Source organism: Cavia porcellus, unplaced genomic scaffold (genome assembly GCF_034190915.1).
Source record: "Cavia porcellus strain 051 isolate PalLab524CR breed Dunkin Hartley unplaced genomic scaffold, mCavPor4.1 scaffold_1, whole genome shotgun sequence".
NCBI lineage: Eukaryota > Metazoa > Chordata > Mammalia > Rodentia > Caviidae > Cavia > Cavia porcellus.
In genome coordinates, this window is record NW_026947484.1 from 152,938,307 (window position 1) to 152,957,216 (window position 18,910).

The 18,910-nt window shown below is 39.5% G+C and overlaps 1 protein-coding gene across 2 annotated transcripts in view; it reads right to left on the reverse strand.

Moving 5' to 3' along the window:
• Ptgfr (prostaglandin F receptor) overlaps nucleotides 1–18,329 on the reverse strand; it is a 46,953-nt gene extending 28,624 nt beyond the window's left edge. Inside the window, exons 1-2 of one of the 2 annotated variants that reach the window (XM_013143157.3) lie at nucleotides 18,201–18,329; nucleotides 16,030–16,899 (exon numbers count right to left, since the gene is read on the reverse strand). In XM_013143157.3, coding sequence (XP_012998611.1) covers nucleotides 16,030–16,827 — 798 coding nt within the window. In that variant the 5' untranslated portion in view covers nucleotides 16,828–16,899; nucleotides 18,201–18,329. Of the gene's footprint in view, nucleotides 1–16,029; nucleotides 16,900–17,647; nucleotides 17,818–18,200 lie in introns of those variants that run through there. The other variant, XM_013143156.3, reaches the window with a different exon arrangement.
• Nucleotides 18,330–18,910: the final 581 nt, after the last annotated feature.

Here is an 18,910-nt window from a genome sequence, read left to right on the forward strand (position 1 = left end):
TGGGTACAGTATAAGGGACAGAAAGAGGCTTGTCCCTTCTCTTACTTTGTTATTTTTGCATCATGAACTGTTCTCCTCTGCAGTATACCTCTGCCATGTGCCAATCAGCCAACCTTGACATGAAACTCCTACAAACTGTGAGCTAAATAAACATTCCCCTCTTTAACTTTGGGTGTCAGGAACTTTGTCTAAACAATAAGAAAAGTAAGACAAATATTATGAACATATAAACCACAGTGATTATTATTCTATCATCTAGGACAGTGTTTGATGCACGGTAGGTGCTCAATTAGTATTTGTCAAGTCAATTAAAAAGTAATTACCACTGGGTCATCAAATTGGAAGTGAAAGCACACTTCTGCCACTATTTTCACTCACTTACTAATGAAATTTAAAGTACCTCTGATCATCTCTTGACAAAATTATTCATGGTCAATTATTAATAACAGGTTTTTATTTAATAGTAATGACAATAATAAAACAAATGAAGCATATGGCACTTAATATATCTCAGTACTCTTTTAAGCGCTTTGAATGTATTAATCTGTTTAGTCCTCACAGTAACTTATAAGAAATGATCAAAATATGTAGTGTTGTATTTAAATTTTAAAAATTTGGTACAGTAGAAAACACATCGCCATCAATCCCCCTCAAAAATTCCCACTTGTTTTGAGCACACTTATCCCACATATTCTTGCCACTTTCTGAAGCTGTGTGGAAGTCTTCCTTTCTGAGTGTCTTTTTATGTCTGCCTCAATGTCCTGAATCAATTGAACTTGCTTATGGAAATTTTGTTTGTTTGTTTTCTTTTGTTTGGCACCAGTGATTGAACTCATGACCTCTTTCTTGCCAGGCAGGTGCTTATGTCACTGAGCTAAATCCCCAGCACTTATGGAAATTTCTGTCAAGTAAAAATATTATGGTGTGCCCTCACCCATCTAATTCATGAGTTTGGAAACATACAACTTCTGGTTTTTCCCCGAAGTCAAAACTACCATGAGGTAAACATTTGAATCAATTCAGGACATTAATACAGCCATGACAGGGCAAACGAGACACGAACAAAAAATGACTTCCAGATGGCTTCAGAGGGTGGGAAGAGTAAGAGGTCAAGGTGGCGGAGCAGTAAGCAGCAGAGAAAACAACCGCTCTGAGAGTCAGCATCCAGACACTGGAACAGACCACCAAGAGGAAGACAAAAAAGAGGAAAGTGGGTCCACTGGACCCAAGGAGAATCTGAAGTGTGAATTGAAGCCCACTGAAAGAGTGAAGAGGGAAACTCCAATGAAGAAGGAGGTAGCCAGCAGCACTTTCTCCCTGAGATGACTCTCTTCAAAGAGGACTAGTTCAAACCTGAGGATCTAGGGTGACAGTGACAGCTGGTGACCCTGGAGGTCTCTACACAGGGATGCAGTAGTGGAGGGGAGCAGCAAGCATGAAGAACTGCACTAGTTGGTGGTGTGTGCAGAGGATCCAAGTCCTCCTGAGGAGACAGCAATTAGCCAGGAGCCATCTGGAGACAGGCCAGTTGAGCACAGAACCCAGAACTGCTGCCGGCTCCATCTAGCAAATCCCGGCTGGGTTCAGATTCATGGAAAGTGCTTGGACAGTGGCAAGCCCAACGAGTCTGGTCTCAGGGCAGGCCTGCTCAGATTACCCACTACCCTAAAAAAGCCACTGCTGGCTTGCTGAAAGAGGTCTGAACAAATCAGGACTTTGTCTCCACAGTTATCTACTAGTGAAAACAGAAAGAATCCTGGAAGTGGGCTTTCTCTCTCTGTCTCTCTCCCTCATTGTTTGATCCTGTTTTAATATGAGTGTGAATATGGTTCTTAGCCTACTTGTGGTTGTGGTTATGCACTGTTATGTTCTGTGCTTTCTTTTATCTCTCCCATTTCTCTTTTCCTTCAATCTTCTGCACCAGGTCCACAAAGATGGTGTGACTCCTCTTTTGTCTTCCAACCTTACTTCTAATCTCTTCTTTGGATAGTCCTCCATTCTCTCTTTAATTCATTCTAAATTTGGACAAAACTGAGGTCAAAACTGACTTGTATACTGCATATAATTTAGATTTTGTTATATAGCCACAAACCTAGTTCATACAGTTAAAAGTGGAAAATTAAGGGCTAGCTCAGCTTGTCATTCTCTAGGATGTGTTTGATGCTGTGGTGCCACCATAGCCAAAATTGGCATAATTGTTCTAAACAGCTGTTGGTCTGAGATTGACTAAGGGTCACAGAAAATACTGTAGCACAGTGCCAAAGGACCAGGGACTGCTCCAAACAAGCAACAACTTCTCATCTCCAACAAACTGAAAAAGGTGAGATCTTACAACAGACTCAAACCCAAAAACCAGCTACACCTGGAAGACACCACAGAGAAGCAGTCATCACCTACGGATCCTAAATAATAGCAATAAAGCAAACTACCATAAGCAATTTATAAGCATCACCCCAGGAATTAAACTAAAAAAAAAATGAAAAGACAGACAAACAAAATGCAACCCCAGACATCAAGTTCACCAAAGGAAAACCAAGGGGGATGAGGTAGGACAATCCTAAAGCCTCCCACCTGGCCTCCCTGAAATGGTAACAACAAAACAATTGAATGAGGCTCTGGAAAAAATGAAATCAGAAATGACTGCTCTGATAAAGACCATGCTTAGTGATGCTAGAGCAGATAGAGACAAAAAAAATAGATGAGCTTAAGAAAATTATGGAAGCTTGGCATGCAAAAGAAATGGAAGCCATAAAGCAAATTCAAGTAGATATCCAGGAGAATAAAAATTCCATTGAAAGTATTCAAAGCATATTAGGCCAGTGTGAGGACAGGATCTCAGAAACTGAAGACAGGCTTATAGTTAGTGATCATGAAAAGAAAATTTTCTCAAAAATAGCAAGAGATAATGAGAAATCAACCCAGCGCTGCCAGATGAAACAAAGAAGAATAACAAGATTAACTGGAGTCAATGAAACAGCAGGAGATACCACAAGTGATGTTAAAAAATTGTTCACAGATTTCATGGTAAAAAATTTTCCTAGTAGAGAAAAATAATTTGACACACAGATAAACAAGGTCCACAAAGATGGTGTGACTCCGCATTTGTCACTGCAATTATCCATAATGAAAAAAATTCTACAGCCAGCATATCATAGTCAAGAAACTTAACACAAGAATAGAATCTTAAAAGTCATTATGGAAAATAAACAAATATAAAGGAAAGTCAATCAGAATCACAGCTGACTTCTCAGCACAAACTCTCAAGTTAAGGACAAATTGGAGTGAAATATTCCAAGTTCTAAAGGAAAACACTTTTAACTCAAGGTTGATGAAACCTGCAAAACTATCTTTCAAAGCTGATGGAGAAATAAGATACTTTCATGACAAAGGACATCTGAGGAAATTTATAACTACCAAATCAGCACTTCAAAATGTTCTGAAGGACATTCTAGAAAGAGATAAAAGGACTACAGCTCCGTAAACCCCAGCAGAAGGAATGTGCCAGGCAAGGTAAACAATTAGAGAAAAGGGGAAAGTGGGGGGCTCAACAACAGGAAAATAACATCACAAGAATAAGTCAGTACATATCAACTATAAGTGTCAATATTAATGATTTCAGTTCATCAATCAAAAGACACAGACTCCCAGAATGAATCAAGAAGCAAGATTCAACAATATGCAGCTTACAAGAAACATATTTAATTCACAAAAAAATTCATAGACTGGAAATCAAAGCATGGAAAACAACACTCCATATGACAGGAACCCAGAAAAAAAGCAGAAGTAGCCATTCTATTAGCAGACAAAGTGAATTTCAAGTCAAAACTAACTGAAGAGAGATAAAGAAGGTCACAGTATCCTAGTAAAGGCAACAATCCAGGAGGAAGAGATAATGATCATAAATATACATGCAACAAATACCATTTCACCCAACTATATAAAACAAATACTAACAGACATGAAAAATCAAGTAAGTCTTAATACAATTGTATTGGGAAATCTCAGTTGTACCCCACTGTCACAAAAAAGCAGGTCAACTAAACAAAAAATTAATAAGGAAATGTTAGAAATGAACTCAACTTTTGGAAAAATGGACTTAGTGGATGTCTACACAGTGTTCCACCCCACAACATCAGAATACAAATTCCTCTTAGCTGCACATGGGACATTCTCCAAAATAGACCACATACTAACCCATAAATCAAGCTTAAGTAAACGCAAAGGAATTCAAATTATCCCATGCATAATATCAGACCACAATGCAATGAAATTGGAAATCCATGGCAAAAGAAACCACAGGAACTTCAAAAATACATAGAAATTAAATAGCACGCTGCTAAACAACCAGTGAGACAAGATGAAATTAAAGAAGAAATTAGACAGTTTTTACAGTTGAATGAGAATGACAATACAACATAACTTATGGAACACAATGAAAGCATTCTTAAAGAAAATTTATAGCAGTAAATATCCATATCAGGAAAACAGAGCAAGTACATATAAACAACTTAATGATGAATCTCAAACTTTTAGAAAAAGAACAGGCTAAACCAAAACTCATATGAGTGAGGAAATTATAAAGAGCAGAACAAAAATTAACACACTGGATAATAAAAAACAATAAAAAGAATCATTGAATCAAAGAGTTGATTCATTGAAAGATCAAATAAAATTGTGGAACTGTTAGCCAACCTTATCAAAAAAAAAAGACTCGAATACACCCAATTAGAAATGAAAAGGGTGAAATCACAACAGACCCTGCAGAAATTCAGAAGACCATCTATACCTGTTTTGAAAACTTGTATTCTAATAAGACGGAAAATACAGAAAATGGATGGATTTCTAGATACATATGAATTAGCAAAGCTAATATGATATGATATGAAAATCTTAATAGAAAAATATTAATAGATGAAATCAAAGATGTAACTTAAAACCTACCAACAAAGAAAAGCCCAGGCCATGACAGATTCACTGCTGAATTCTATAAGAAATTTAGACAAGACCTAATATCACTACTTCTCAAATTTTTTAATGAAATTGAAAGGGAAGCAATACTTACAAATCCATTCCTGACAACAAAACCAAAGTAGGATCCAATTAAGAGAATTACAGGCTAATTTCCCTAGTGAACATAGATACAAAAATCCTCAATAAGATACTGAAAAACAAAATGCAGCAAATATTATATTCAAGAAGATTATGCTCCATGACGAGGATTCATCCCAGAGATGCAGGAATAGTTCAGTATATGTGAATCAATAAATGTAATACACCATATTAACATAACCAAACAGAAAAATCACATGATCATCTCAAAAGATTCAGAAAAAGTTTTTGACAAATTCCAGCACCCATCCATGATGAAAACCCTACAGAAAATTGGAATATATGGTCTTCATCTCAATCTGAAAAAAGCCATCTATGACAAACCAACAGCCAATATCATACTAAATGAACAAAACCTGAAAGCTTTCACTCTAAAATCAGAACAAGACAATGATGTCCACTTAACCACTCTTATTCAGTACAGTTCGGGAAACATTAGCCAGTGTAATTAGACAAGAGAATGAGATAAAAGGAATAAAGATAGGAAAGAAGAAGTTAAACTACCATTATTTGCAAATGACATGATACTCTACAAAGAAGACCTCAAAAACTCCACTGAAAAAGACTGATAGATTTAATAAGCAAATGCAATAGCATAGCTGGATACAAAGTCTACACTCAAAAATCAATAACATTCCTGTACACAAATAACGGACTCACGGAGAGAGAAATAAGGGAAACAGCAGCTTTAATAGTGACATCCAAATAATTGAAATACCTAGGATTCAATCTAACAAAGGAAGTAGAAGACCTCTACATTGAAAACTACAGTGCTCTGATAAAGGAGATTGGAGAGGATATTAGAAAACGGAGAGATATCTTGCACTCTTGGGTAGGAAGAACCAGTACAGTGAAAATGACCTCACTTCCAAAACTGTTATACAGATTCAGTGCAATGGCAGTCAACATTCCAATAGCATGTTTCACAGAATAAACAATTCTAAAATTCATCTGAATCAGAAGAGACCTAGAATAGCAAAGGCAATGCTGGGCAACAAAGGAAAGACAGGGACATCACAATCTCCTTGAAATTATACTATGCACTTGAAATTATACTATAAAGCTACTGCAATAAAAACAGCATGCCACTGGCAAATAAACAAACCCAAAGATCAGTGAAACAGTTTAGAATACACAGAAACAAGTCCAGGAACACTAAGCCACCTTATCTTTGATTAGGGTGCCAAACATATTCACTGGAAAAAAAGATAGTATCTTTAATAAATGATGTTGGAAAAACTGGCTCCGTACACGCCAAAGATTAAAGTTGAACTTTAGGCTTTCATTATACACTAGACCAAATTCAAACTGGATCAAAGATCTAAATATTAAAATAGAAACATTATATCTGCAAAACTCTTTAAGACACTGGCGTAGCCAAAGACTTTATAAATAAAACTCCAACTGCACATCACAAAGAATCAACAACTGGGATCTCATCTTATTTAAAAGATTTTGCACAGCAGGAGAAAACACGTGCAGAGTGAAGATACAACCCACAACATGGGAGAAAATGTTTGTCATCTGTTCCTCAGACAAAGGAATATATCAAGAACATATAAAGAACTCAAAAGAAATCAATCCTCCCAGATTTACAATCCCAATCCAAAAATGGCATCTGAGGATGCATATCCACTTCTCAGATGAAGAAATATAGACAGCAAATAAACACATGAAAAAATGTTCAACATCATTGGTCATTGGAGAGATGCAAATTAAAGCAACACTGAGATTCCACCTCATCCCAGAAAGAATGGCTATTATCAAGAAATCAGCCAATAACAACTGCTGAAGGGGCTGTGGGGGGGAAAAGAACCCTTCTCCACTGCTGGTGGGAGTGCAAATACTGTGAAAATCAGTGTGGAGATTCTTCAAAAAATTAGCATTAGAGGTGCCGTTTGACCCAGCTATTTCTCTTCCAGGTATGTTCCCAGAAGAATAAAAAACATTGTATCATAGTGATATTTGTGCAACTATGTTCATAAGAGCACAATTTGTAATAGTTAGATCCTGGAAGCAACATAAATGCTCACTGACTGAGGAACTTGAGTCTATACTCATAAGTGAAATAAGTAAGATATGTATATGTAAACATCATGCTGTCTCCCTAGTGTGAGAAGCTGAAAGAAACAATACATGTGTGCATATACATATTATAGGTAAGATAGTTGTACTACTGATTTCTCTGAGGTTAGTGAAGAGAAGAGTTTCGCTGGCATTGTTTGGACAATTGAATGCAGATGTCTTGTGCTCTGGGTGACTGATTTGGGGATGGCAACGCATAACCACTGTTGTCCCTTGATTGTTGTTGGGTTTTTTTGTTTTTTTTATTTTTTGGGTTTTTTGTTTTTGTTTTTGTTTTTGTTTTTGTCTTTTTGAGACAGAGTCTCGCTATGCAGTTCAGGCTGGCCTTAAGCTCACTTTGTAGCCCAGGCTAGTCTCAAACTCACAGTGATCCTCCTGCCTCAGCCTCCCAAGTGCTGGGATTACAGGTGTGAGCCACCACGCCTGACATTGTTGTTTTGAAATTTGTTTTTTCCTCTTTGAAATAAAAAGGATATAAAAAAATAAATGACACGTCACAAATTAAATATTTCCCTGAAAAAAGGAAAGGAAGGGATGGTATACATGTGCTAAGCAATGCAGTGTATAAAAGACACTAATGTGTCTTTTATTGTAATAATATTTTTAAATTAAACATTCACTGTATCTTTTTACCACCCCTTGTATAAAAGAAGTACTACTGCAATATCTATTTTACATCTGAGGAAATATGAGCACAGAGTAATTCAACCACGTGACCACAACATGAAAGAAACAAGGCTTAACCCCAGTCTCTGAAGCAACACACTTTATAACCTCTCCAAGAACTAATGTCGACATCTTTTTCTTCATCTAACTTACAGAGTGCTTGAGAAGACAGCTTTCTCTTTTATTCCCTCCTACTACTTATAATTCCAAGGACAGGGCCTTATAACTAGTGTCCTCATCAATTTTTGCTAAATTTAACTTGATTCCAGTTATTTATATGTTAATATCTTGCAAGACATTAGAATTCTAACTACTAGTTATTAGAATATTTAAACTAGCACAACATGTAAAAGATTAGCAGGTCATGTCTTTATTTCTGATGAGATAATAAAGTAAGCAATAACTTGAAATTTCAAGTTCATTTTCCAGAAAGTTTTCTGTAGTTATAAATCGCATCCGTTTTTTCCATTGCAACCACCTCTTTTAAGGTGGAGAAAATGGAAACCAGCAGACCTAAACACAAATACTTGTTCTTCATTAAGGTAGGCAGCAATAATGGCAACAGATTGAGTATTTTTAGATTTTACTGTGTGCTAATCACTTTATTATGAGACTTTAGAGAAATCAAATCCTTTAATCTGATAACACAAGAGTACTACTGTGAAAATCATTTTACAGACAGTAACACCAAGGTCATAGCTAAGAGTGGATGGGGAGCCTGAGATTCCTATTTCCAGACTGTTCTCAGAGAAAAAGCACTATTCTCAAGGGGAGGCTTGATTTGAGACAAGACACAAAACCTAAAATAATTGCCTTTATATGATCCAATTATCTCTGTCTCCTTTACCATCATTCCATGTCAACATCCCACAGTCTGAATTTTGATTGAGGATTCAGTGGTTGAGGAGTAATGAGGAAAACCATGTCCCTGTCTGTTTGAACCACAGCTGTACACAGCCCTCTGCTGTGTTAACCTCCTTAAACCCATGACAGCATGTATACAAGCTTTGAAAGGCATATTTACAAAGGTTAAAGAAATGAATTTCTCCTATCGGATAAAGTCCTCTAAGTACCAGTTATCAGGTACCAATAGTGTGGCTAAAAAACCCTCCAAAATTTACACAAAATGGAATGCATTTCATATATTTCCTCTAAGGATGAGTTTAAGCAAGTAAAATCAATACCAGCAACCCAGAGAGACTTGGGGCACATCAACATCTTGAATTGTTCCTCATAAGTGTTAGGGCTTATTAAAATCTCAAACCCATTAAACCAGAAGATTTTCATCCCCAGGAGAGCCTAAATTTAATCCACATGTTTCTCAGTCACTTACACTTAAATCACTCAAGTAATGTTGTGTAAGTGCCTTTTCTGCATCTATGACATCTTTGGGCTTTCTTATGTCTTTCTCCTTAAAAACAGGAAGCTATGTTTTGCCAAGAGTAAATGATCTTAAAATAACAAACTATTTCAGACCACCATGATCATTACAAGCAGCAGATTTTTGTGTAATTTCTCAGCCTTAGACGTGTCCCTTTTTTAATTGATTGTACTGTGGGCCAATTCTACACCATACATTTTCCAGGAAGGCAAAGACAGACTGCTCAAATGAGTTTAATTCCTTGTGTGTCACATTAAGGATTCATCCTCTAAACCTATGTGCTTATGCATTATATACAAATGAGATACTGACAAATGGACTGTGAAAGATTGTTGTCCTAAGGCAGACACTGCAGGAAATAGGTTTTGAGACAGATATCTGTCTGCAGGGAGTTTGGGGGCGAGCAGGAGGTCATGATAAGGGGAACAGAACTGGCAAAAGCAGAGCTTCTCAGCAGATGTGTAATAAGCCTGAAAGCACGATGGCCCTTCAGAAATGTCACCATTGAGGCAAGAGATAAAGGCTTGCATCGTCAATATTCACCTGTCCCTGCATAGAATGGCCTCAGAGAAAGAGAAATGTGCCCAAACCCCACCCAAAGAGGCATCTTGGTAAGGTGCCACAGTGTCCATCAAAAGGCCCACCCGATTTTTCTGAGAATTCATCATTTGTTAATACAAAGATTACTGAATCTTTTAGTCTTCTTGGCAATAAGAGTTGAGGTATAGATATTCATTCAATGTTCTAGGAAAGACGTGACATTTAGCAACTCATTTTTCAGGCAAATTTCAATATTTAGCCCAGAGATTTCATTTTATGACATTGAACACACAACATCTTGAAGTATTTATTCAAAGTAATTTTCTACTCTTGTCCTCTGACATGATTTCCTCAAAGATAGAGCGCCAATAAAATAGAGATACTATGAGGAAAAAAAGTGACTGTAGAGAAAAAAGCATCACTAAAAACTATGGACCAGGGTTAATTGAATTGTCTATTTCCTAACGCTTTACTTCTCTTCAACACTTTCCATTCCATTCCAATAATTGGTTCACCAATTGATTCACTGAACACTGAATAACAGTCCACTATCTCTAGACAGTAAAATACAATTGACATAGGGTCTTGTCTCCAAGGATCACTGAGACCACCAGAGGAAATGACATAGAAACAACACTGCAGTATTCCAAATAAAATACCGTCGAGTTCACCTATGAAATTTTGGATGCCAAAAAGATTTCTTAATTTCTAATGTCAGACTTAAACGGAGTGTCATGGATTCTCCCTGGGGAACCTTTGAATAGACTCCCCCTCTTGGAAATTTCCAATCCCAGTCACAAATTGCAAGTATTAGAAAATATTCTTTAGGTCTTCCGATCTGGTCCTGATTTTACTCACAAATAAAGTGGAAGCAAGTGTAGCTGCTGAATGAGCCATTCTCTACAGAAAGTTCATTTAGTAAATACTTAACGGACACCAAGTGAATGTGCCCAGCACTGGGCCAGGACCAAGGAACACAGTCATCGACAAGGTCTCCTCCCCCAAGGAGTTTACATGCACGGGATAAAATCCAAATGAGAGCTGCATAAACCAAGAAGTGTACTATGCGACTAAATGTCACTAAGTGCTGTGAGGTAAAGAAAGCAGAGGAAGAGAAGAAAGAACAAGAGAAAGGGTACTTACGAAGGTGGTCTAAATAGAGGAGGTGATATTTGAACAACCAGAAACAGTAAGGGAGAAAGTCAAAGGAATGTCAGGAGGGGAGTGTTCCTGGAAAGATATACCAGGGCTGAGGCAGGCCTGGGCTCCCTAATCTCCAGAACTCCTCTGCCAGTCCTGTCTCTGACACCCCTCCAGACCACCCAAATGTGGGACAGCAGCCTGCATGCCCAGAGTTCAGACTGCCTTATCTCTTTAATGTAATGGAACCTCTCTTCTGGTATGAACTTCAGGTTGCGTGTATCTGCAGTATCTAAGACTTCATAGACGCAGAGCCCAGATGACATTAGGTCCTGTATCCTGGCAACTTCACTGCTGTTTCTGCCATCAGAGCAAAGGACGCTCCACTTTACAATGGAAACCAGACAAAACAATGCACACAACAGTACTGCTATCATCAATCCAATAAACCAAAAAGACATCCTTTCCAAGAGCCTACATGGAACTATAGAGGAATCCACTCTGTCCGCAATTACAGAACGCAGCACATTAGAATCCCTCACAGTTGGTGGTATCAAATCCAATGGAGAATTAAATTTTTAAATTGGAAAATATTTAACAAGATGAGAGTTATCTTTCAGAGAATATAATCATCACATAATAATCAGTATGTTCCATGACATCCTGTTGTTCCGTCGTTTGACATTAGCTGTCTAGGACCTGGTCATCATGACAGCAGTAACATCAGCAATTTCAGTCAGAGTTCAATTAACTATCTGATTCTTTGACCCAAAAATGACAATTACCCTAGTGATCAAATAGTGTTTAACTACACTGACTAAAAATATTAGCGTAAGTGTAGCTACCTTAGAAAATTCAAACCTGAACTCTATAGGTACAAGAGAACGAACATATTTCTTGGGTAAACTCCATGACATAAGGAGTAATTTTTGTTCTTCATATATTTTATATTTTTCCCCACTCAAAATGATCTTCTCTCCCTGAAGACGGAAAATCACACATACAGCCTTCTAGCAAAAGTCAGCTGAAATTCAGTAGTTCATAAATCTGTAATCGCCGACTTAAGAAACAGATTTCAAATTGTCTCTTGGTTTCAGTGTTTGTTTAACTCTTACCTATAACAGTCAGAATCCATATTCTGGTCAATCATTTCCAATCTCTTGACATTCATACCACTTATGTTACAGTCAGCCAGTCAACAAGTATTTATTGCTCTGCCAAATTGGCAAAATATGTGTAGCAGTCATAATAAATTCCTTCTCATGTATGTACTCTAGAAAGAGATCATTAAAAAGAATCATAGCACGAATAAAGGCAGAAACACAAACTATTTCTTGAAAGCTCTAGTCAATATTGTTTCCCACCATGCACAATACAGATATTTCAAAATGATGTCTTCAAGATTACTAACTTAGTAGAAGCAGTATATCTAGGAAATATTCAGGTAATTTTATAGTTGTTGTTTGACCCTCAAAGACTTTTGCAGTTAATTTTTCTAAACGGTACTGCAAGCTAAATGCTTATTCTAGTTTCCTAAAGTTTTCTCTATGTATTATAATTAAATCAATTTATATAATTTAATTATGTTTATAATTGCAAAAACCAGATATTGTAAAAATTTTAAAGTCATTAATGCTAGATTTTAAGAAAATACAATGTTTGTGCTACAAGTCTAAATCTTAATTTCTAGGGGAAAAATAGCACATTTCCCCTTTTTTTGGAAAACATATACTTTTTAAAAGCCACAAAGGGGTTTCAGGGCAGTGAAGGAATTTATTTATTACTGCTGTTCTGCATGACACCATAATGATGGACAATGTGTCATTATACATTTGTCAAAACCCACAGGATGCACAACACAAAAATAAGTTTAATATAAACAGACTTTACCTAATAGCAATGCACTGGTATTGTCTCATTAGTTGTATCAAATGTACTCCACCAATCCCCAGTGTTAATACGAGGGGTGATGTACGTGAGGAGTTACATGTGAGCTATGCTCCTCACTCATTTCTCTGTAAGTCTAAAAGCACTCAAAAAAGTTTAAAAGTCTAACATAGAATTGAAACAAAACTCATTCACCTTTTCACTGGTAAAAACTCAACCTGTAATAGATACAAATTCCCTATGATAAATGTGATCGATATGCATATCTAAATTGCACCAATAAACTTAGTTTTAAAAAAAAAAAACTCGGCCTGCAAAAATAGTAAAATATGAATCTATAAATATAAGTTGTTTTAGAAATTATGCCATTATTGATAAGATTTTGATGCCCATGTCCTGTTAAACATGGAAATCAACCTCTGCACCTTAATCATTTCCTAATTTTAGTGTATAAATCTCTGGTTTTGTCTTGATTTGAAGCTAGACAATGACAGTGAGCACAGAAAAACATCCTAAACAGATGTCCACTCACAATACAAGTCCAGTCACTCACACTGATCCATCTTAGATAAATCAAAGTAGTGAATTGCCTGGAAGCGGTCACCATTATATTGTACCTTCTACAGAGCTATCTATGGGAATCTTAACAACTTGGTTGCAGAGGTTCCTTACAAGTAAGACACTTTTAAAATACAAGGTATGTAGAAAAAATGATGCCACAGTCACTAATATTATGCAAATCCTCCTAGACAGGTGCAAGAAGAAGTGCTAGTGGCAGGTGTTATGTTGCTATTTTTCAAGCCTGAGATTTTTTTCCCTGGGTTTACATTTAAACCTACCTGATGACCTTAACTGAATTCCCAGAAACTTAATGTTCAGAGCCATAAAAGTTATACCCCGTTAGGCCAGAAATTGCCATGAAGCCCCAAGTTCTCCCCAAAAGAAACAGAAGGTACAAAATGCCAGTCCATTAAGCAGTGCTACAATGCCTCTATGACGCATCCAACACAAAAATAATTCTCACACTTGAAAACGTTTAGAAGCATTGATAGAAGGGTGTCAAAAAAGTATCAATAACTCAGAAAGAAAAGAGAAATCAGAAAAGGTTTCAGGAACCTGAAAGTCTTTCCACTAGAAAATATATTCAAATACAAATTAAATTGTAGTATCTATGCTAGTAATTAAGGAAACCAAAAACTCAAGAAAGGAAATTAGAGAACATGCAATTTCAAATATCTATAGCAAGAGGCTTAATTTTTCCTTTTTTTCCAAAGTGTAACATTAGTCAATCACCTCTAGTTCTCATAGTCAAAAGCTAAAACTAAACAGAATTTTTAGGAGGCCTCAGAACAAATAAACACGAAGCATAAGTCAATACTGCAGTTGTCTGGATTATTTTTCTCTCACTTAATGCACTTGCTTGTTGTTTTAAGAGTTAGGAACCTCAGTTTAAAACTTTGTTAGCATTTTCAGCCACTGCCCTTCTCACTCGCTTCCTAATTCCCCTCCCAATCCCCAAGTTAATTTCAGTTCACTCAGGCTCATTTTTTATTTGGAAAAACTACTTTATTTCGAAACCTGACTAGGAAAAATAGAAGGATTCCCCTCGTAAATTCCTTTTGCCACAAGATAAAAGTTAAACTTCTCAAAAACAAAGACTGGGGGGCTGGCGATTTAGCTCAGTGGCATAAGCACCTGCCTTGCAAGCAGGTGGTGGTGAGTTCCATCCCCAGTACCGATAAAAATGAAAAAGACAAAAAAAAGACTGATGTGGTCCCAAATGTCATCACAGCTCTCTTGTCTGTGACTCAAACAAGTCTACTGTAAGCACAGGTCAGATATTTGCAGTGACTCCACCCAAGATATGATAAACTAACAATAATCAGGCCCCTAAAAATTACCTAGACATTGATAGATTTAGTCTCCTCTTGAGTGGACCCTAATAGGAAATGTTAAATAACTGAACAATTGAAACCTAAATTCAAACTGTGAGGCAATGAAATGAATAGAAAAAAAAATTTGAAAACTGTAAGTCTGTTTGGAAAATAAAATCAGTTCTAATCTACAATCTAAGTCCTTGAAAATTTTATGTGTAGCAATACCATTTGGATTATTTATCAAAACTGCACTGCCCACAGCCCTCGGACAGTGAACTTGTTAGGGGCCTAGGACAAGTGCTTTACCTTCATGCTATCACGAAAGGCAACACCACGACCTTTGTCTACCTGTGTGTCATGTCTACCTGTGCCTCACTCCTTCCTTTGTATGTATAATACAGAGCATTGTCTCTGAGTATCAGCCCACTACCCCCAAAGTTGCAGAGAAAAGGTATGAAAACAATCTTTGCTGTCACTTGCTCTCTACAGAAGGACATTTTTCTCTTCCACAGTAAGCTGTCACTCTTTCCATCATGAAGTAAAGCTGGGGAAGAATCAAGGTCCTATTACCTCTCGTCAGTATGATTTTTGTCTCCTATTTGGAAAACAGTACAAATTACTTGTCATTGCTGCTGATTTTTTAAACTTAGATTTCATCTCCAAATTCAAATACCAAGATACCACACAGAGCTTCTGGCTAAATTTTTTAAACCAAATGAAAGAAAAAATGAAAAGTCTCTAGCCCTTATGCCAATCATATTTGTCTTGCAGAATCAGCACTGTTCTTGGGTTAGTGTATGAGAGATTTCTTCACTTTAGCTTTCCATTGACCTCATGTGAACTACCCAACTATATCAATTCATCACCACACTGTGCAAGTTGAGAGCAAACATTACATGTTTAGAAGAATCCAACAGCCACTATGCTTCCTCTACCAATTGAAAATCTGTATCACTTTCTACCAAAACTTACTGGATTGTGATCCAACATATAGTGTAGTTGATCTCTCTTAGAGTTTAGAAAATAATGATATTCAGTATAATAAAAATGTTGTATTTAAAATGCTACATGCCACTCTGGGTACAAGGAGCTAACACTATGCTTGGAATTGCTTAGAAACATATTTCTCTCAATTCATGGCCTGGGGAAAAAATAACCAAGTACATCATACATAACTTCATTCTAAGCCAGAGGTAAGTGTTGAAATCAGTTCTGAGTAAGAAGAAACGCCAACATTTAAAAGACTGAAGTTTCAGACCCACAACTTTGAAAAAACACAGCAGTTTTACATTGAACATGGATAAATCTAGGAAAGCAGAAACTGTCAAAACTGTAGGTTCTTACCAGAAATGGACTCCAGCAAATGCAGGAGACACACATTATAGCCAGGAGCTGGATGACCATTTCGAAATGATGAGACCTGCCTTGTCTGTGATGCTGATTTTTAAATTTAACTCTTAAAAGTGTAATTCCTGTGATGGCATTGCAAAAGAACGAAATGCCAAGGGCTAAGAGGCCCAGGAAAGAAAACAGTAGAAGATAAAATCTATCTTCCCAGTCTTCAATGTCTTCAGTGTTGTAGAAGCACCAGGTCCTTGTGGCTTGAATTTTATATTCCCTGTTCCCAAAAATGGGCAACAAAGCTATAAAAATAGCAAACAGGCACACGCCACTTAGCATCAACTTCACATGCTTGGATGTAATTTTTGTGGAATGAAATATGGGTTTGGTGACACCAATACACCGCTCAATAGCCATCACACTGCCGAGAAAAAGTGGGCACAAACCAGAGAACACCATGCTGATACCAAAAATACTGCAAAGGACATTTGACTGATCAAAGCGGATCCAGTCTTTATCAGATGCGTACACAAACACCGCTATGGCTCCATTGATGAGATGGCCAAAGAAGTCTGTGATGACCAGACCACTAGCCAAAAGCAGAAAGGACGCCTTGGACTTCTGTCTGAACCTCTGGTACGCCTTCATGAGAATGGCAATGGCCAGGCTGTTTGATAAGATCCCGACCGTCATGAAGATGACTGAAAAAAATACCGAAAGCCGGTTTTCCGTCTGGCAGGTTGTGTTTGAAAGAAACACAGCTGCAGGAGACACTGGCTGCTTGGAATTGTTCATGGACATTGTTGTGGAGATAACAGCTGGTCCCTCAAGTCATCGTCCTTTCACAACTGTGCAGGCTCCCAGTGCAGGCATCTGTGGCATAAAAAGAAAGGAATCATAAACACCAAATTTCTGCCCATCTGCTATTTAAGACTGAAGGATCCAGGGTTCTGAGGTGGAATCCCATTTGTCCAGCCTATCATAAGCAAGGTTGCATCATCCTGAGAGCATCACCCATCTGCCTAGGGATCATTTTCCTTTCAAGCTAAAAAGGCGCCAGAATTGAGACCTCTTGGTTACCTTCCTTCTCCACAGCCACGAAGTGTCTGACACTTCACTGACACCTTAAAACTTTTAAGGCTTATAAAATCACTAAGAAGATTAGATTTAAAACACTAAGGTTGTAGAAAGTATAACAATCTACTTAACCAAATGCACTTTTTAATTTCTTTTTTCTGTTCTCTGCTGGACTTTGTCCCCAGACTGCAGGTTATTCCCTCAACGGACCACCTGATCCTCACGCAAATGAGGGGGACCGGCAAACTCCTTGGTGTTCAACGGAGCGGTTCTCAATTTGTTCCTAAAACCTAAATCACACAGCAGCAAACCGCACACCACCAACCGACGGAAGGCAGAGTGAGGAGAGCGTGCGAAGGGGTCCCGGTTAGCCACCACCTGTGCAGGAAGTCCGGTCGGTGATGGGGAAGGAGGCGGTCCGCGCTCACTCCCGGGATATCTGCAGAGATGCGGGTAAGTTACACGCTTGGAGTAGCGGCATCCACTGCGGAGTATTTGAGGCTCTGGTGACAGGCACCAGATACACACGACCACTGCCACTCACCTGGAGCTCTGTGGATCGGCGGTTCCCACGTAGCTGCCCGGAGGCTGGGGATTCCGGAGCCAGCCCTGCCTGCCACCCGCCCGGCAGGAGTGGAGCCACCCCAGGTCTTACTCACTGACTTTCCCTCGTCCCTGACCCTGGGCCCCAGGCGTCTGCTTGCAACATCCTCCCCAAACCTACTCAGTCGCTCAAACTTTCTGCAATTGCTCAAACACCAAAAAGGCTTGTTTCCCTCCCAGCCTGGGGCGCTCCAAAGGCCTGCAGGGGCCCGGGTAAGGGATGCCCGCAGGGAGACACCGGAGAGAGGCAGATCGCTCCCTTCGCGGGCTTCCCGCCTCTGAAACCCCTTCTCTACCGCGACCCCACCGGCCTAGCTCGCGGTCGGAACGGCTGCGCCCGAGTCCCTTCCCCCGGTGCAGAGCTCGGCAGCCTGGAGACTGCGGTCCAAACTCGCCTCCCAGCGCAGCCCGCAGCAGCAGCCGCCGGGCGTTTTACCGGGTGGGCTACTCCAGCGGGGCCGAGCCCAGCATCCCGCAGCTGAGGAAGGCGGTACCTCGGTGTCCGCGGAGTCTCCAGCGCGCTCCGTGCGCCATGGCGCGCAGCCCCGCCCCGGCCCCGGGCGCCCCCGCTCCCGCCGCGCGTCTCCTCCCCGCTGGGTCGGCTCCGCGGATCCCGCCGGCCGCCTCTGCTGCTGCACTCGGCCGCACCGAGCCGCCTGTGCAGCCTGGGCGGGATGCAGGCTCGGGTGACCTCCGCCCTCTCTCCTCCCCGCCCTCTTTTCCACCGGCCTAGAGCGGCACCGGGAGGGACAGGGCTCCGCGCTGGGAAGCCGAGGCGCCTGTCCCGTGCGCAGCAGAGCTGCCTCCCCCGCGCCCCCGGCAGCAGGACTAGGTGCGGATGGCTTTGCTGTAGGTAAACTCATGGTCAAGCCAAGGGACCACCATTTCTGAGGCTTCGGGATGGGAATCAAGAGAACAGTCTAGCTCTCTTGAGAACAGTCAGAGGCAGCTGGCGACTAAAGTTTCAAGCCCAGCCCGACAGGCAGAAAGCAAGCAGGTAGGCAGCGGCCGGGCGTTTGGAGAACTTCCCGACCGGTATCCCGGGAGGTGAACAGCGGGTGTTCCAGCCACCTGCTGTGAGTGGAAACACAGCCTTAGGGTTCACCCTCCATGGAGGACTGGAACTTTTCCAGCTGTCCACGGAATGAGAAGGGGAAAGGGGCGAGATAAGAAGGGTAGTTGAAAAATATAGCGCATGTTTAAA